The following is a 21,064-nucleotide window of genomic DNA, read 5'->3' on the forward strand; positions in this document are numbered from 1 at the left end:
AATGATAAATATATATAGTTATTGGTTATAAGATGAGATATCGATGGTAACATTGTAAATAGTTTTGTTTGCCTGATATATTATTTATCTTAATTTCAATAATATTCTCCGGTATGTTATCGGCATCACTCGTCGAATGGCACTTTGATGTCTCGAGCTCGGCGATCGCCGATCGACGAGTGAGATCGAAAGACATTCGTCAAGATGGAAGCGACGCGGGTGCGACTGCGGCGGCGATACGCTTCAGCCAGTCGGTCTGCTGGCCGCGGCCCGTTCGCCCCGCGTGCGCCTCGCGCACCCCCGCGCCCCTCCCCGCCACACCCCGCCCTCGTCCTATCGCGCCGCCGCCGTGTTGATAATTTGTGAAGTAGTGAACGACAAGGATGTATGTATACCTATGTCTCATCTTTCAGTTGACTTTCATCGTCGTTTTGTAGCGAACGTTTCGCACGGATTTTGATAGAAAATTGCATTATTTTATTAGCTGCGTAATAAAGTCGGTGCACGTTTTTCGCTGTAATAACTAGTTAAAAACGTTTTAATACACTTCTTACCTTCCGATATTTAATAAATTTAGTGTGCGGTCGAAAATCTGTTAACAAATTAGCGTCGCGGTAAGCGTGGCGCAATGCAGTGTGTGTTTGGGTGCGGATACAGACAGTGTTGTTTGAAGTTAATTCAGGGAGACGTTTATCTCGATAGCGGTTGTAGTGAGTGGTCCTGGATTACACTGTAGCGATGCTGCCCATGGTGCAAGCGGAACCTTTGCTCTTCAATTCCGCTGCCCAGTCCGTCGATGGGGCCCCTCCGCCCGCTACATTGCCACCCTCCCTTAACTCGGACTCCGACGTCGAAGAACTAGTTGACATATTTTTTGACATTGATGTTGCTGTGAATACTTTCCAAAGGTAATTATCACTGATTATATGAATACTCTGGTCATTAAAACTCAAATCATCATAAAGCTTAATAATCTATTGACATTGAACTCTATACGGGAAATGATAGTTGATTGTTAGTTTATACATTATTTATGTAATTCTATTTTTGTCAAAGTACTAAAGCAATATACATACTTTATGTACAAATTCCAGAACTTGATTTTCTAGAAGGTATTTCTTCGAGTAGGTAGGTACGTATTCCTAGATCTATTTGTCTTTCTCATTCGAATGACGCGTGATCGCGATTCCCTTTATAAATTACTGAAGTTAAGGTTCTATTTGCGAAAATTATTTTTGTAATTATTAGGTATGTATATAAACTTTTAATCAACTTCTTGAAAGTCAACAGTAAAACCATCATATTAAAATTTCATTTTTTTCCGTTTGTCACGCGTAACCAGTGAGGTAGGTCTTATTAGGCAAGATTATAAAAACATTTAGTTTCTGTAGAAATGTTACTATTTTGATGAATATAATTTCAACATATCTTTTATTGTTAAAAAATATTGCTTCGGAATGAATTAGATTATTAATATATACTCATACGTATATAACAATAAAATTTGGCTACGTGAAATTGGATTTGATTGTTTTTCAAGCATTACCAATTTTATTTTGTTGCAAAAAGCTGGAAATGTGTAGTTTTTATGACTGAATAAGTTGTCAATTTAGCTTTATCACAATTACGTCGTACCATTATGACGCTCGATACACGACGGCACACTGGCTGTATCCCGCTCACTTGCTCGCCCAAACGGCAGATATTCACCAGTTATACAAGTTTTTACCATACGTGTTCCATCCTCGTTGCGAATCAAATTTGTTACGTGTGGGTATATTCAACGATACCAAATCCGTACCAAGCTTGCTTACGTGATCTCATGTATTGCAAGTTTAAAATAGTTAATTGTTTCTATATCTGTTACAACATGCCATACATAAAAAACTATTTTTGTATATAAGTTGTTTGTTGTTAAATTGGAACCTTGTCTTTTGTTTAAATGATAATTTTGACTATAAAATAACTATAAACCAAAAAAGGTGTTGCGGCTAATGAAAAAATTTATAACCATATTCATGGTTATTATAGCGACTTACAGATCCATTGTAATTGTCACCAAGAATTACATGAGTCACGCTAAACATCGACACATTTAACGAGAATTTAAATTGGCATTGATAGCTTTCCAGTTTCATTACAAATGAAAAAAAAATGCGAGTTAGTGTAACCTAGTAAATGGCGAACTTAGAAGCAAATTATCTGTCAAAGTTCGTATGCTTCCGAATTTCGCGATGTAATAACTTTACATTCGTAAATTTTTATTTATATTTTAGCGTAAAATGTGAGTAATAAGCATTTTGTTAAATGCAGAATATGTGTTATAAAATACATAATCACATATTTTGTAACACATATTCTGCATTTAACAAAATGCTTATTGTGCGGCTAACCTTGCATCTAATAGTTTAGACATAGCTCGGCGGCACGCTATGATTTTTGCAGTGCGCTAGCTTCGCGCGCGGTGCAGGAAGTCGTGTCGCCGTATCGCGATCATGCCGTTTCCAAATTGTTTGTCAATGACGTGCCTTTTATCTACATTAAATGAAGTTCCGATGTAGCTCTCCGTGTCACGGTATGTCAATTTGTTAATCACTAAGTGCAAAGATTTAAGCAGCAGTTAACTTGTCCGTCATAATTAATAACTTCTTTTCTTTTTCTTTTCCTTTCCAAAGATTTAGTTTTGAATGCTACCAAATTATTCTAATCAATCTTTTCCCAAAAGTGTCTTCGGACACTTCAATTCTGACGACCCCGTTGTAATAAGCGGACGCGAAACCTCATTATTTTTTTGCCTATTCAAAACGACTGTATATTAGATAGCATCTACATACTACTTTCCACCTTTTCGCTCACCATGAATAATAAATACCTTACGTTTAAATTCAAGCTTTCAATTTCCGTATTAGCACAAAAACCTTACAAAAAAGAACCATTACGACGCGTTTAACCTTCGCAGTGAAGTAGAATTAGGGTGAGGTACGGGCACGGGCGCGATGGCAGCGCTCGGCCGGCGCGGCGTCTCGTATGACGAATACCCTGTTAAGTAACATTTGAAAAAGCGAAATCTTCGATCGCGTAACGCTTTCAATACTTATCAACTTTCACCAAATTCGTTTTCACTGACAACGGCTGAAAGATAATTGTTTAGTGCGTTACTTAAATATTTCATGTTTCAAGATTTTCACATTTACACAAGCATTACTACTACCCATTGTGTAAATAATAATGATTTTCAAATATCAAGTACCTATAATATTCCTATCATGTTATTCAGAGCCTAGTTAAGGACCCCAAAAATTTGGCGAATATTTATTACAGTGGTCACGCTTATGGAGCGTTGTTATTCCGAACATTATTATTTCAAGGTTGCGCGACCGGCCGTCGCAGTGAGGTTGCGTCGTGGGGCTCCTCGGTAGGCGTCGCTTAACTGGTATCTCCGTCCCTCTTGCGCATTAGGCTACAACCGATACTGCACTTGGCATTCCTTATGTATATCGCCTTAAACATATAACTTGATATTCTATGATGCGATTTACATTATGATTGTGTATATATGTAATTGCTTGTTTTGATAACGTTCGAGTTTATAGTAAATCATCACACGAACAAAAACCTACATATATACCGGCGAGCTTAAACGTCAAATTTATTTAACAGTATACATGAGTCACACAGTAACATTTATAATTTGCACAATATTAAGTCGTAGTCGTAGTACAATTGTGTACCTATTTATTTTTGTTCCGTTTTGAACATTTTACCAACAGTCCTACCAAAGCTTTAGATGTTAATGACGGTTTAAATATTAAATTTAAAAAAAGTACATCATCTGTCAACGACTAAGGCTTCTTCTGATTTATATTTACTATGGTGGAAGTGATGAAGCAGATGAGGAATAACCAGTGACGATATATTATCCTTGCATGTCATCTCACTTTGTTTACCGTTCGGCCATCAATGTTTCATACATCATTTATCTTTGTTAAGATGAGCATAAATTAATTAAAACAATTGTTTGCTGGTTCTGTAGAATTGAATCCTGTGAACTCCAACCGGGAGACACATGGAGGGGGATGCAAGGCAAGATGAGCGTGACAACGCCGGTTAAGAAGATAAGAAAAAAGTCAGACAATAAGCCACAATCGCAAATGTACGTATTATGCGTTCTGAGATGTTCATTTATAAATGTTAGGCGTAATTTCATTATTACATTACATTGTAACAACATAATGGAATACATTATTTATTTGCTATATGTATTACATAAAGTTGGTTTGGAGACCTACTTGTTGACAAATATGGGTTACTTCTATAACAATCTACATTTTATTACTTTTTAAATCAAAACACTTTACTACACATCCATTAAAAGTTATTAACATTTTGGTTCTACAACCGATGTGTTTTGAATATTACCACTTCAGTTTAGCAAATTTGCAACATCAACGCTGGACCCTATGTTGGTTCTGTTTAATTTATACAAATATCCATTCGCCATATTTTTATAGTTTATATAATTTTTATAGTTTATAGAAAAAGTTTAATCTCGTTTAACTCAACGAATCTATATCGATGAATCTAAAAATTAAGTGCTACGTATGCACCCGATTTTCTTCATACATTCCATTATCCGGATGCTTAACGATAACAATTAGTCCGGTTAATCGAGTTTCTATTATATAGTATGCTATGATTGATCAAGCCTCGACCACTCGCTATGTTCCTAAAGTTCTATAGCGATAAAAAATACAACTGCGTTATTCGGGGATCCAGTTACATTACATCCTGGCAGATTCGGACGTCTCGACCACCATCGCTTAGGTCACAAACTATGCTGAAACAATAGTATGACTCCGCACTGATAATGCCTTTTATTTTTTGAAGCAATTATGAAATTTTAAATAACTTTTTATGGAATGACCATGACATTTTACCAATATATTTTTCACCAAGCTTAAGCAATTATATAATTGTATAATAGTAATACAATGGTTATTTTTGAATTTGAATAAGGTCAATTCCCTTCCAAATGTTTGTTAAAGTAATGGCTGAAACGTGCTGGGCAGAAAACTGTTTTGTGTTTACTTCTGAAGAAATGCTAAGTACACGATAAGTTGTTGTAAGGGAAATAGATGAAAAATATATTTAGCGTGATTCACATTGATTTATACATTGTGCATTGAATTATTAAGGAAGTATAAAATAATTTACTGATTTTATTGTTAGTTTCTATCGGAAAAACTTAAATAACTACTGATCCGATTTCAATAATTCATTCTTTACACTTTGAATCTTCTATCAGCGAGTAACGTAAGTCTATATTAAATTTTTTATAAGTTTATCTTTTCCAGCTGAGGCCGGATGCGCTAGCTTTTTATAACAGTATAAACCTACTATATGTTTAATTTTTAAATATATCGTAGGTTTATACTGTTATATTGCCTTCAATTACAGTGCCGAATAAAATATATTTTTTTCTTTTGAAACAGATTCGTGAATCACGCAAATGCGTGTATTCAAATTCAATTACTTACTTTTTTTTGTATCGTAACGTTTCGTAACTTTTCATATCAAACTTTGAACCTATTTCGCGGCCTTCATAACATGATTCTATTTATTTTTGTATAAATTTTATTAAACTTGTCTTCAGCATCATTAAAGCGTGTTATTATGCTGTTACCTTTCAACCATAAAATTATAGACTTTAGTTATTGAATTCATAAAATTTAGCACCTTAATGAAATTTAAGTGTCTTGTATGCAGTATAAATTTACCTCACTTTTTTATGTATTAGAATATAGTCCAACATGCGGCGAGATTTTTTTTAATGTACAATTCAGTAAAACCTAAACCCATGCTAATTTCTCTGAACGCTTAAAATTTATTTCGTTGTCCCGGGTAACGTAGATTTTCAATTTAAAATGAGATATTTGTGGCTTTTTAGTTAAACATCTGAAGAAATTATCTGTTTTTTTTCTAATATACTGGTTACTTTTTTGGCTTTTGCTGTTGGATATAGAACATCTAGAAGACTTCTTAGCCCTGTCCAGATGAGGAGTCATCTTCCTCAACCATGTCGCCTTCATCACAATTTTTCAAGAAGCGATTACAAGGCGAGACGATGATACGTTTAACATTTATAAATTTTTTATTTACCGTTATAAGTCGTCATATTTGCTTCAATTAGCAGGATGATGTTACTTATGAACGATGCTCGTGAAAGTGTATATATGTCACACGATGAATCAACTTCGTTCTTGATTCCCTTTGGCTTATGTTGGATTGTCACACAATACCTCAGGCCTTAATGTATAAATATTCGATACTTGGATAAATGTAGAAGCACGATGAAACTAGTTGGTTTTGTCTTCTTCAATTAAGTATATAACGGCCGGCGTGAATTTCTTATGCGAATTGCAACAGTACAAAAGATGATCTCAATCTACGACTGCTTTAAATTGAAATTATTTTTGAATGATGTCATTTTGTCGTTTGTTATAGTGCCGGTATTTGTAAACAATTGGACGCACTAGGTTAGCTTATGATAGGCAAGCTGATGTCCGCGATTTCATTTGCGTAGTGTAATTACTTCCAAAGCTCTTTTCAAGCTGATCGGTTTTTCTTGTGTACAACTTTTTAAGTGGTTTTCATCCAGATGACGTGTAATGGTAATTATTTATTTAAAGTCCTATTTCAAAATACTTAAGAATATATTTCCAAGCGGACTAATTGAAAAATATAAAGTTATTAAAGTGCCGACTTATCTTTTATTATCACTGTCACTTGTTTAATGTTCTTGTAAAAGATGCAATGATCTTTTCTTGTATTTCTCATAAAGTAGCTCTTATCGTACACTTGTTATAATTGGTTCGATTGTTACTTTTGTATCGAATGATAAATAAAGATTAGATAGTTCCAAAAAATAATTATAGGCTGCCCAGAAAAATAGAATACCTCGCTATGTTGCTTTTATGTCACTTGTAATGCAACAATTTCATTTAAAAAAGATCCTAAGCATGGCGTCGCCACTGTTGAGTGTCGTCGAATCAACGACGCTGTGTAATTTTTAACAAATAAATACTTATAGCCGCTGAGGAAAAAAATTGTAAGCAATTTTACGTAGGATAGGTCTAAAATATTGGATTTAAATTTTAAATGACAATAGTTCGTTTAGATGTATTGACATAGATGTAAAGTGTTGCAATATCGATGGAGATTGTGACGTCCTCATGACAGGGTTGTTATATTTTTGATCGAGCTTTAATAAAATACTCTTTACACTGTGCTGGCTGCCTGTAATGTTCTGTTGGAACTATTATAAAATAAAGAAGTGTTGTGTTATCTGGAGCGTGGTTAGTCTGTCAAGGTGTTTGTCAATAGTCTGTTTATATATTTTATATCTATGTAGATAACTTATTAGGTTGTAAATGTTGGATATAATTTAGGTATATGTCATTTAATTTAGATAAGTCGTTTTACAAATCTTTTATAAAATACCGGCGTTCATAGTTACAGTAGGTTCTTAAGTTTTAAAAAATAAAGTTCAATTCCCATATTATAACATATTGTGTCTTTTGGGAACTATAAATATTTTGAACTTCATAACGACTCTTGCACTAGTTTATGCCACAATTTCCCTAGTATTTACAAAGGGGCGGCATTCACGTTCGTTTGGTGACATACGCATAGCAATCGAGAGCGTACCTTACGCATCGGTTATCGGTGCGAAGTGCACGCGTTGTTGCATAATGTGTTGCTAACATTATGCATTCGTAGCCGAGAAATTACGCTTCTTATGTTTTACTAACATTTTAGTAATTGCATGCATATGCAATTTCTCTATTTTTCGGAAAATTGTGTCGTCGCTAATTTATGCAATTTCGTCTTATTTTGCTGCTGTCTGTTTATATAATTATATTAAATTGCGTCGTATTAAATTAAATATTACGGCTATTGTTTCTCAATGGATATAGGTTATTAATTTATGAATGAATTCATTCATTTCTAAGAAATCTTAAGATAAAGGACAAACAAGGAAGCGACTCACTGATTACAGTTGTTCTCAACGAACGCAGAGCTTTGCCACTTAACCGGATTCTAAGCGAACAATATGCAGATAGGATATTGTAAAAGGAATTTAAGATATCATGTAGAACATAAACCTATTTTTTTTAATCTTACATTCTATCCGGTTCAAATATATATAATAGTTTTGGGACTTGCTGTTGAACAAGGATGTATCAGACACTTTCTTTGTTATTTCTGGAGAGAAATTAAGGAACATTTTAAAGACTATCTTTGACCACTCCAGGAATATGGTCCTGATGCATCAGATTATTTATTTTCTTGTAGGTTAAATTTAGGAATAAAAAGAAATAGTGTTTCAATCTTGTCCCTACATTTACACCTATCTTCTGCGTCTGTATTGGAACTTAGGTAGATACATTTTGGATACTATTATCATTTTATTTCAGAAATTATCAGCGATAAATTGTATATGTAGATTTCTGACTCGGTGAGTGATTAGTCATTATGATGTGCTTGAGCAAGTTTGTGACAATATAAAAAAATCATCCTCTCCATTTTCCTTATCTAATCTACGGCGATGTTGCTTAACGTTTTGTAACCCCACCACGGTTGCTACATAGCTTCAATTCAATTTACAATCTGTGCTACTGTTGTTGTTCACCAACTCTTCATATCGCCTCGATATTGCAAAGACGTAAAAGTTTTTTTTTTTCAATCAGTATTTCCTTTACTTCTACAACTTCTTAGTCCACTGTGAATCTGTATTCAGATTGGTATGTACATAAATCAACTTGCTTTAGGATCATACTTCGGACTTTGTTTACTACTATGTCAATATTTGAAAAATTAACTATAATAAATATCGCGACTTATGTTCATCTTCAAAGTAAGCGTTATCGTAATCTCTGATAATTCAGCCCTCGCCATTAGACTTCGTTTTATCTCGATCCGGGTTAGAAATAATATCTATAATATATGTATAATAAAATATATATCCAAAATATGAAAACTGACCGTCGATCTTTATTTCAGAAATAAGTGTCACAACGAAAAAAGGCGGCGGGAGTTGGAGAACGAGACCATAAATCAGCTCGAGGAGCTTCTGGGTACCTGCTTGGCGGAATTGAAGCAGCCGGACAAGAACGGCATTGTACGCGAGGCGACGCGCGAGATCCAGGCGATCTTGAGGCGCAGGCGCGACTGCCCCGGCGAGTGCCCGCTGCGCCGCGCCGCGCGCCGCTCGCCCGTGCAGGCCGGCGAGGTCAGCTCCACACAGCCGCAGCCGGTCGCCGGCCCCCAAGGCGCCTCCGCCGGCTTCTACTACAACGGCTTCAACACTCTCATCGAGGTATACATGCTTATCTACTAGTGTCTCGACCTCACATTGTAAATACTAGTACGGTATTCAATAATATCAACATATATCATTGTTTACAGGCTCTGAAACATTACACGAGCAGTCTGGGCTGGGTCCTATTAGAAATAAATACTAATGGTGAAATCAAATGCGTGTCAGAAAATATAAAAGATCTCATTAATGTCGACAGAACTGAACTGTACAAGAAATCGATCTTTTCACTTCTACACGAAAGTGATCATGCAAAGTTGAAACCTTTACTAAGAAATTCGCAGTCTTTGGTTTGGGATACGGGGAATATTGATAAATTACAAGCCACGCAAGTTCATCTTCTTATCAAAAGTCCAAATGCTAGCGGCGTTACTGGGTACGTATCGTATGTTAAGTGAGGTTAGTGAACAAACTGTTGTTTATTTACCTCTCCTTTACTTACACCCTAAATTAATACCAAGTAAAACGTAATTTGTACATTATTGATTAGTTCAAAAGCATTTATTAATTTTTGAATTGCCGTAAAAAATAACGACAAAAACAATAATTGTTATGAAAAGTAAATTTCTTTATTTAACGCTACATAAAAGCAAAAAAAACATGGCATAAAAGGTCTTTAGTAGACTTTAAAATGTAAGACAAGCAATGATAGAATCATATTCTTATAGTTATTTATTCATTGCTTTAACTACTAGTAAAACATGGTGGTACGTATTATTATGACTTGTATAAGTAGTGCAGATCGAAACGGTTGAATCGTCAAGAATACGCCCGAATATGGGAGGTTCGAAACTGGGAAGTGTATTTATGTAAAGTGTAAAGCACAGATGAAACGCAAAATTAATGTTCCATAGAAAGGCTATTTGTAATCCCTTGTTTTAAGATTTCAATAAAGCAGACGAGTGTAATGAAAGACGAATGAAAGATCACGAATTCAAGGAAAACATTGTAATTTGTGAAATAGTAAGTATATCGGTAAAGTACATATAACTTTATGTTAGTATTTGCAGCAGGCTGGTGGACGCCGTGATCCACGCTGCGCCGGTACGCGGCTCGTGCCCGGAGGAGGCCGGCTCCGTCATGTGCGTCATCCGGCGCTGCGAGGACGCGTCGGCCGCACTTCTCCCAGTCGACGGCGGCCCGCCCGCCATCACTAACAAACTCCCGGAGAACATCATCTTCAGACTTGACTGCAAATATACTATTTTATGTAAGTCCTCCGCACCCGTCCGTACCGTATTTTGATATTAGCCAAGTTACCAGAACACTATTTAATACTTTGATATTTTAATTTCAGCTTGCGATTTAAGTGGAGTGGAAAATTGTATAAACTCTCCCCTCTCTCTTGTGGGTGCTTGTTATTTGGAACTAGTCGATAGCAGTGATCGTATTCGTGTAGCCGCGCATTTACAAGAGGCCCTGTGCGGATCCGGGCCGCCGGTAGTGAGTGCGCCCTTTCGGTTACGCGTTGCCGCCGATAAACCTCCTTTCAGAGTCAGTGCTTTATCGCGCCTCTTTAAGGCGCAGTCGGCTTCGGTCGAAACCGACTTTATAATGTCGACGCACACCGTGCTCGGAGACGAAGAAGTCGACCTCCTGGATGTCGCCGGTTCCAGACCACCCGTCGGCGGTCCACTGATGACATCCGTCGCGAACGGGGAGCCCTCCGGCTGCGAGACGCGATATCGCTCCTCCATGAGTCCCCCGGATGGACAGTTTTCTATTAACGATTTCGATCTCGAATCTTGGACCCCGGGATTTCAAATCGGAGAAATGTCCTGTGAAGATACAAAGGACAGAAAAGAGGTGGTCGGTGAAGAATCGAGCACCCCGCCGGCGCTACGTGTACCGCCGCCGTCCAACGAGGGATCGCAGTCCTCCCTTCCCGGCGAGGAGCATAATCGCCTTCGCAGCTTGCTCAGTAAAAAAACTGGCGTTTCCGATTCTGTCAACTCGAACAATCGTATTCTAAAAGATCTGCTCAACCAAGAGGACGAGGAGGCTACGAGCAGCGAGACGTCGGCGCCGCACACGCCGCACACGCCTCATACCCCTCACACGCCGCACACGCCCCACACGCCGCACGCGTCGGGCACGGCGCTGTCTCCGCTGCACACCGCGCAGGCGCATGCGCGGCCGCTGGCACCCCACGGGCCGCTCACGCCGCACACACCGCACACGCCTCACACGCCGCAGACGCCACACGCGGCCCACACCTCGCACACCACACATGCTGCACACGCGCCGCACGCTCAGCATACGCCGCACGCGATGCCGCATCAGCCCTCGCCACACAACATGCAGCAACCTCATCATAACAATTCGGAAGTTTTACTCAGGGTAGGTAAATCGTACAAATTAAATAATATTAGAAACAACATCTTATTTTGTAAACATGATAATTGGTGTTTTTCAACTAAAATAATTAAATATAAATTTAATATCTTATAATTTTTATTGGTGTAAACAGTTAATAATAATGTATCTTAACTCCTTTAATGTATTTTAGATATTAAAAGAAAAATCCGATGAAGACAATGAGGAAAATCGAAGAAGCGCTTCGGATAGCTCTCGTGGAACTTCTCAACCGTGCGCCTTGCTCTCTCAGTTACTTTCGCCCAGCAATGGGCCCTCCGGCAACGGCCGCTCCCAGGACACCACTGATAACTACCTCGAAAGAATCGGAATGAAGCGAAAGTATGAAGAGAGTAAGACTCCCACCAACGTTAAGCGAGCTACGCCTGACAATCAACAGGTATTGCTCGTCTTATTTCATATTTCATGTTTCGAAAGTGAATAAATCAAAATAAAAAGTCCTTTGACATGGGTAATTAACTTTATTCTAGGTGACATCGAGCGCGGTGCCGGTCGCGTCGTCGGCGGCCTCGTCGACGGCGGCGAGCCCCGCCACGAGCAGTAGCAACACGCAGCGGCCGCTCCGACAGAAGAACCAGATTCTTGTGGCGCTGCTGGAGCAGGCCACGCCCTTCCCCACCCCCAACCTGCGCGGCTACGAGCCCGTACCTCGCCCTCGTCTGCCTCACATACCGCAGCACCAACACCATCATTCCACATTAACTAATATGATCCCTCCGCAGTAAGTGCTTTATTACAAATCCAACATGAAATTTTAATAGTCTATGATTTTTCAATGTTATACTACAATTTTATATAATTTTTTCATAAGCTCAACCAATCATTTCTTTATCCTATTTAATTTAAAAGAAATTATATATACGGTTTTTTAATGTCTCCCTACAGATCTAATATTTTAACTAACATTTGTCTGTACAGTAGTCGAGCGAGTAACGTGAACGGCGGCAGCGTGGGCCCGGTGACGACGAGCGTGGGCAGCGTGGGCAGCGTGGGTGTGTCGGGCAACGTGGGCAGCGCGACGTACACCACGGCCAGCATGAGCGTGCCCAGCCACCTGCAGATGGTGCTGCAGAGCTCGCGCGCCGGCTACCCGCACTCGCCCACCGCCGCCCACTACGCCAACACCGCGCCGCACCACGTCTACAATAGTCAGCCCTCGTAAGTTCGGGACTTAACTTTTTACATAAAATTTTAACACAATCATTTCTTAGCTTAATGCATATGCCCAGCAGTGGGCAGATAAAGGCTGTAGATGATGATGATGATGATTTATTTGCTTTAGTTAATGTCCATGGTGAACATATTTCACATTAAAAACATGAAAATTAGAAACAAAAATCGTTGTTATAAATTGTTGTTATAAGACAACGATATGTAAATGAAGAAGTAAGAGGGAAATATATAAAAGAACTGAAGGCTGATTAAATTCATATGCAACAAAAATGTAGGTTGGCTGATAACTACTGATAAAGCAATCATTGCACATTAAAAGATTTTCAACACAAAACGGTTGCGTCGATTCCTTCACTGTCCTTAGTTTATCTATTTACAATTTGTTACAATAAAAAATATATATATATATTACTGGAGTCATTACTTTTTCTGTAGAAAAAAATATATATATATATAGTGCCGTATATAACACATATAGCATTTATTAAATTAGTGAGAACTAATCGATTATAATCGTTCATTAGTACATTCATTCATGAGGAATATTTATTTTTACTACGATTTGGATTTATAATTTACTAGTTGTCGCCCGCGACTCCGCCCTCGCGGAATTAAAAAGAAAAACTTAATAGCCTATGTGTTCTTCCAGACTATCTTTTACATCTATGCCAAATTCATCGAGACCTGTTTAGCCGTTCTGCAAATACCCTTAAACAAATCTCCATCCATCTATCTCAACATTCGTATTTATAATATGAGTATAATTCGGCATACGAGCTCGCAAAATCATAGGAACCATAGGATAGAATAGGAGATTATGAAATATGTTTTGTTCTTTTTGCTTTTTCAAATCGATCGAGTAAACCCACCTTTAAAAGTTATATATTATTGGATTTGTGTCTTTTCAGAAGTATTATATGCATATCATCATCATCATCAATCATTTGGAATGTATACAGCACGTTAGAGTCGCAAAGTAAATAAGTGAAACAATTTGCAGAAACGACAACTCGCGAAGTCAAGCGAGCTCCGGCGGCGGCGGCGGCGGCGGCGGAGGAGGAGGAGGGGGAGACAACGACGCGCCCAGTGACCTGATGCTGTCTTACATTTTGGACGAGGTGATAGAGAACATGCCGTACGCCGACCGACCTGCGCCAGACGTCAACGTCCTCATGAACATGGAGAATCGTCAGCTCAGATCGGAATACACCGTAAGTCTTATTATAACAACAAAATAATCTGAATTAAATTTACGTCAGTATTGTTCTAAAAACAATACCGTAACTTTGAAAAGTTTAAAAATACACGTAGATCAAATATATAAAGTGGAATTTGTTTTTAGGGTGTGAAAGAAAAGAATGCGGTGATCAACGCAATAACACAAAGTCTGATGCAGTACGAGGCGGTTTCCAAAATTCCCGTGTCTTCCAGCCCAGGAGCACCCCCAGTGTACTCTGTACAGAGTCCGGTATGTTTTATTGTATTTGTTTTTGTTATTATTCATTGTCATCATCATATCCCTGCCCTTTTCTCACTAATGTGGAGTTGGCACACGAGGTTTTATGAACCTTAAGGTTTTGGCTTAAGTTTTTACGGCCGGCCGTCTGCCTGTCGCCAACCCTACTTAGGATTTACTTGCTTTTACTTGTTATTGTTATTATTTTACATCTATTATTGTTCGTTTTTTTTTTATTTCACATTGAACCAAACATTGTGTTTCCTATCTTTTGTGACGTCGTGTAGCCTGATGTGTGTTTGTGTGTGAAGTGTCTTTCGATTTACGATCCTTGCAGTCAGTTTTTTTTAATAATTTGTTTTGATACAGATATCGTGCAACATGGGTAGTGGTAGCGGCAACAGCGGGATGTACGGCATGGGGCGCGGCGAGGACTCGCGCTCGCTGGTGGAGCAGCACCGCGTGCGCCTGCTGCACCAGCAGCGCTCGCAGCAGATGCTCGTCTCGCCTGAGGTATCATCATCAGCTCATTATACATCCCCACTGAGTCAACCACACTGGACATCATTGAACTTTTTGTCAGATATGTGCAGGTTGCATCACGATGTTTTCCTTCACCGTAAGAACGTCAGATAAATGTACATATGTAAATCGAAGATCGATATACACATTGGTACATGGCGGGATTCGAACCCAGGACCTGCAGATTGCAAGTCAAGTGCCTAAGCCACCGACGCTCTCTGAGCCTGAGGTATACCTCTTTTAAGTATCTTGGCGACTCAAGGTCATCTATGTGTTGCGTAGTGACTTCTTCATCCCTTTGTACTAAACACACACACGTCTTATGATTGGTTATGACCAAAATTAATATTCGCTCTCTTACAATTTTAGCTTATCTGCGGTATTTTAATAGAAACATAACTGATTTAAACATCGCAATAGCAAAATCTTTATACTCTATTTCATACAAAGTAATGACCCAACTTTGTTCGGATTGATCTCAAGGATTCAATATTGATTTCAGTGAGGTAGTCCCTTGGTAGATTTAGTTTTTCCCAAATATATATATCCGCAGCAGGCAACGGTATCTCGTATAAATATTAATGTTAATCAGTATTTAGGTACCGTAACAAAAGCAACTGTAATGATTCATTTAAGAATTATTATATAAATACCTTCAAAATGTCAAAGAATAAGTATTGTATTCAAATTTCAATGTACAATGATGAATGTGTTTTAGGTGTTTTTTTTTTGTGATTGTGATTGTTTCGTGTTTGTGTGTCAGGCGACGGAGCAGTCGCAGGCGGACCTCGGCTCCACTATAAATGCGCTCGTCTCCAACACCACGCCACCCAACGTCGCACTCACGCGCACAGATTTCCATCATGTATATCATCAAAGTATGTATTTATATGAAGAATTTATTATTTTAAAAGGATGTAGTTCGACTCATATTTTCATTTAGATATCTCAGAGCTGATGACAGTCGGGAATATTTTTTTCCATAGGTTATTGATAAATAAAAAAGGAATGCAGTATTCTCATTTAAATATTATTACTGATGAACTTTATCTTTTCAGATCAAATGGGTTCAAATTACGGTACAAATAAAATTCCTACGTCTCAACAAAATCCGATGCTAAGCCGACAACTGGGTGTAAGTTTTTTCATTATCTATTTAATCATGAATGATATGAAAATCATCTACTTACTACACGAAAAACTTGAATTTTATGTCTGAAATCTGCCACGAGGTCAAATTACCAAGTTCTTAAGACTACATCTAAATATCACCTTTATTTTGATTTTGAAATAATGTAGATTTTATGGAAATTTATAATGTTACTAAAATATTATACTGGGTGTTATAAATATGAAATAAGGGGACGATCTTGTGTCCTTTGCAGAGCTCTGGTCCGGGGTCGGGGTCCGGGTCTAGTGGGTACGCGCACTCTGCGGCGGCGCTGCACACGCCCCTCGCACACCAGCCCTACCACCGTGCGCCGCGCCCTCCGCACCCTCCGCACCCTCCGCACCTCGGTCAGTCACAACTTGTCTACTACAGTAGCCTCTGTTTATTATCTTCTCAATTATCAGTATTCAGTCTATTTTTATCTTTATAGTAGACATTTTTAATTCTAATTATCAGTTACCGAAGACGGTTTCGTTACCGCACGTCTTCATTAGGTATTTGTAGTTTTTAGATTTCTTGAAACGTTTTTGTAACAGTTATTATTAAAGAAACGATTATTTAATATTTATAAGTAGGAAATTAATAATTGATCCGCTTCCGCATTAGGAATACTAATTTTGAAGGTAGATGTGAATTTTCCCTATTTAGATTTATCTGAATTCGAAGCATGATCTGCTATAGGAGGTTTCGATTCTTCAGCATGCCCGTAGAATATTAGAAATTATTCGGCCTTCTTTTATACTCTACCGACGTTGCCGAATCTAATTTGATATAACTACTAATTGCATGTCTATACATAGCTTTATATTTAGTATTCTAAAGAATCTAGAAGTTTGAATAGCGTTTTAAAAATATAGACGCATGCATAAATCCAATTTGCGTCACGTTTTCGCCCCGAGTGTGAGTTTGTAAGTCGGTTTAGCTGTGAATCGATGCGGTCGCGATTGAGCAGGAGGGAGGAACATGCAAGGCATTAGGTAGGTCGCAAGTAGCGGGTCGTAGGGTCGTCAGTCGGGATGTGTTCGCGTACTGTCGCGTCTGATAACGCGGCGTGTGTGGCAGTGGGTGGCTACTATGAGGAGAGCGAGGCGAGCGGCAGCGGGTACTGCGCGGAGTACGGGCGGCGCGGCGCGCACGGCCCGCACGGCCCGCACGCCGCGCACCCCCCGCACCCGCCGCACCCCCCGCACCCGCCGCACCCGCCGCATCCCCCACACCCGCCGCATCCGCCGCATCCGCCGCATGCGTCGCACGAACAACACATGTCCTGTAAGTACGCACTGAGGGACCACCACAACCACCACCACCACCACCACCAACAACGCTAGCAGTAGTATTAATTGTCATCCTGCATTGGTTGCAGTACATATAGGCCGATATAAAAAAGTAGTCGATTGGCACGTAATTAGTGAAATATTCCCTTTCAAAACAATGTAAATTTTTATTTCAGAGAATAAAAAAATTATGACTGCGTTCTCACATTTTATTCTTTTAAATTCAATTGTTGTATATAATTGTTGTAATAGTGAAACTAAAAACAATAATTGTTTGACATAGTAGAGACTACTGCTAGCAAATGTTTTATGGGCGCATGTGCGATGCGGACTCTGAAGTATTTGGTCTCCGTTGTACTTAGTCGTGTATCAGATAACTTTAGAAATCGTATGTAACAATGTCAATAACAATATTCGTTAATGAAATTTAAATGTCGCTATGAGAGTGTAGTCTCCGAGAGGTAAGAACTTTATGTGTAAAATGTATGAAAAATATTAACATTTCTTCCCTTTATTAATCTATGATTAGTTTTTGCATGATAATATGAATGCTTTAGCTGACTTGAATAATAAAATATATTTTAGTATTTACAGTATTAAAGCTTACTGTCGTGAGTTCAAATATCAATTAACAATGCTTTTGTAAATATATTTCTGCTTAACATTTTGGATTTAGCTGTTGGCGCGGTATTTACTTAAGTATTTATTAGGTGGGTTAGGTTCTTATAGATAATTAAAAAATGAGAAATTTAAAATCTTAAAGTAGAAAATCCTTTAAACTACCTTTAAAATGGTGTCTACTCTATGACAGTCAAAATTGTAACTCGTTTAATTAACGGGCGCCCTGCGCAACGTTCACAATCTAAAACGTAGCTCTTTATTAAACGTGTGAATTTTGTGTATTGTGTTAATATGAATCGAGTATCCTGTTTCAAAGTGGTGGGTTGGCGATGTGCAGGTTCAGGCGCGGGCTGCGTGTCGGGTGGCGTGTCGGGCGGCGTGTCGGGGGGCGTGTCGGGCGGCGTGTCGGGGGGCGTGTCGGGTGGCGCGACGGGCGGCACGTCGGAGTACGTGCGCAACGAGCTGCGCGCAGTGGTGGGCGCTCGCTCCGCACGCCCCGACATGCACGCGCCCATGCACGCGCCCGAGCTCGATCAGCTGCTCACCTTCGACATGGCCGCCTCCGGTTAGTACATTACGCTAACAATTTTTTCACTGAATCTAACCTAATTACGACTATTTATTCCTTGTAACACTTTCTACTACCTTGGCTAATGTGAATTTCCAGTAAATTGTTATTCATATGACGATTAAAATTTTATATTTATAACCACTTTTTATTATGAAATCTCTAGTTTTTCAAGATGTTATTTTATATAATAAAAAGTCAATGTGGTAGACTTTTACCTATAGTAATGTGGCTGGAATACACGATTGAGCTGTAGAGCGTTGTGAAATCAATGCCGTTACTAACACAGTACTAACGATGGCATATTATGTTAACACACTGGGGTAATAATTGTTCTTTATAATTCTATAGTAACTCGATGGGTGTTTATTTTTAAGAATATGTTTCGGTTCTCGCAAAAAATAAACCGAACTTCCTGAATAAATTGGAGATAAAACGCTTTATCAATTCTTTCTTCACGCTGTGGACTTTTCTCTACTTATTTTTATTTATTTTATTCTCAAGTATACTTTTTTTATAATATACCTTTGTTAAGACAATTGTTGAAATATAGTGAAGTAAATGTAATTTTTCCCATGTTTATATTAAGATAGCATCAAACGTTGATGTCAATAACTCTTACTATAGATGCCTTTATTTGAAGAACTATTGGAAGGATGTGAAATAATTTGTAAATAGTGAAAATAAATAGTAGTGTATATGGGAGCACGTAAGACGCGTAACGTGAGGGGGGTGATGTGAGGGGGCGATGCGAGGGCGCGAGAGGCGGACAATGTATCGTGTGTACGTACGTAGGTGGCGGCGGTGTGGTGGGGGGCGCGGCGCCCTCGGCGTCCGCCGGCTCGTGGGACTCGCCACAGAGCACACCGGTAAGCTTGGGACGCGGCCAGCGGGACCAAAACACATTGCTACCACACATTTCTCTATCGGTTTTTATTGTTTTGTAGATCTACATACCTATGATATTGCGTATTGAGTCTGCTCTGCTGCGTGTGTTGTCAAATCGACCATATGTTGTTATTTAGAAGCTGTTTTCACGGAAATGTGCCAAAATTTGCCGACCTCCATTTCTGCTATTGAAATACTTTTTTTTTAAATTAATTCTTATAATTGTAGTTGTTGTATCTTACTGGTAAACGAGGTCTTTTAAAGCAATGTACGAATACAGCTTTCTTGTTTGTATTTGTACGCGGTGTTTATTGGTACATTTCTAATATAATTACAGAAGCTTTTGTGATGTGATGTCTAATACTACTTCTTACAATAGTGACTATCCAATGTATGCGTACTGCGCATTTTCAGATATTTCTTTCGATTAAGAAGTTGTTGAAAATGTCTTCAAAACATTCGCTTTTAGGGTTTTGTACCAGTTGAAATCAAAGCTTTTTATTTAAGAAAAAGGGGTAATTCGCATGCGTAGTGGAGTGTGGTGAAGGTATTAACATAGTATTGTAACTAATAAAATGAAAAATTGATTTTGCAAAACTTGCTTTTTAATTGCTTTTATAAAGTTATAGCATACGAATTATTTCATTTGAGTGCAGTATTATTATATAAGACGATGCATGACTACATTAATTACTCTTGAAGGGCTTTTACAATTAGACAATACGAGGTTCAATCAAGTAACAAGTACACTATTGACTAATGCAATAGATGTAACTTTATCTTGACTCTGACAGATACGATATTTGTTAAGTTTCAAGACATGGATGTAAACAGAAAAGAGTCCACACGTTTTAAAAAAAGCCAAAACAATGCTTAACACTTCATGTTCACAAAAATCTACAAAGATTTTTGATAATTCTTGTATTTATAACAATTTTGTGATATTATGTATTTGTATGTAATTTGATCGATTCTCGTAAATTTATTATGATGCCCTAGTTCTGATCACTTTCGCCCATAGACTTCATTTTTATTAGAGTTTCAATATTTAGAGGAAATAAAGTTCGTCTGAACTTGTAAGGTTACGAGTGATTTGTGAATTCTTCTTTGATCCGCATTCAAAACTTATCGCCAAGTCTGCTGATTGGGTTTTAAACGACATAGAAATTATTTTATTTGTACCGTATAGATGATTTTTAACACTACAACCAGCAAATTTGCCTTGCAGGTTTTGATGTACTTTTGAAAGTAAAAGTCGCGTAATTGATTTTATGGTTGGAATAGGAAACGTTCCAAATCATTTAAAATATAACTGCACAAAAACATACTAAAATGTAATAACTAATGACTTAATGAGCCAGAAAGGCATCAACACGATTTTGTTTAAGTAAAATATGGTTATTTTTTAATGTTATTATAATGTAAATATAAATTCAATATCAACATTGTCATGTAATGAATTTCGAATTTCTCATAAGCATTGTTTTTAAAGAAAAGGGACTGCGTCGCAACGCGTTATTAATATATAATGAAATGACTGTGAATGTGATTGTTTGATGTCTAGAGTACTACGGAGGCGGTCTCGGCGGCGGGCGGTGATGAGGCGGCGTGCGCTGGACAGGGGCCGGGCGCGGGG

General features: G+C 38.2%; 1 protein-coding gene across 1 annotated transcript; it reads left to right on the forward strand.

Moving 5' to 3' along the window:
- The first annotated feature begins 398 nt into the window (after nt 1-398).
- LOC106710701 lies at nt 399-21,064 on the forward strand. The gene is made up of 19 exons (XM_045680041.1): nt 399-908; nt 4,034-4,153; nt 9,064-9,379; nt 9,469-9,755; nt 10,393-10,589; nt 10,677-11,719; nt 11,889-12,134; nt 12,226-12,476; nt 12,674-12,913; nt 13,929-14,139; nt 14,271-14,396; nt 14,754-14,897; nt 15,670-15,784; nt 15,965-16,041; nt 16,292-16,424; nt 17,140-17,346; nt 17,441-17,478; nt 18,225-18,537; nt 20,993-21,064. The coding sequence occupies exons 1-19, from the start codon at nt 739-741 to the stop codon at nt 21,025-21,027; spliced, it is 4,269 nt and encodes a 1,422-aa protein (XP_045535997.1). The 5' UTR covers nt 399-738; the 3' UTR covers nt 21,028-21,064.

Source organism: Papilio machaon, chromosome 1 (genome assembly GCF_912999745.1).
Source record: "Papilio machaon chromosome 1, ilPapMach1.1, whole genome shotgun sequence".
NCBI lineage: Eukaryota > Metazoa > Arthropoda > Insecta > Lepidoptera > Papilionidae > Papilio > Papilio machaon.

Excerpts from the sequence above, each read along its gene's own strand:
- LOC106710701 (XM_045680041.1), top strand. The coding sequence starts at position 739 with ATGCTGCCCATGGTGCAAGCGGAACCTTTGCTCTTCAATTCCGCTGCC. Across the intron at positions 12,477-12,673 it reads ACTAATATGATCCCTCCGCA|TAGTCGAGCGAGTAACGTGA; the intron begins GTAAGTGCTTTA and ends TTGTCTGTACAG. Across the intron at positions 16,042-16,291 it reads TGCTAAGCCGACAACTGGGT|AGCTCTGGTCCGGGGTCGGG; the intron begins GTAAGTTTTTTC and ends TGTCCTTTGCAG.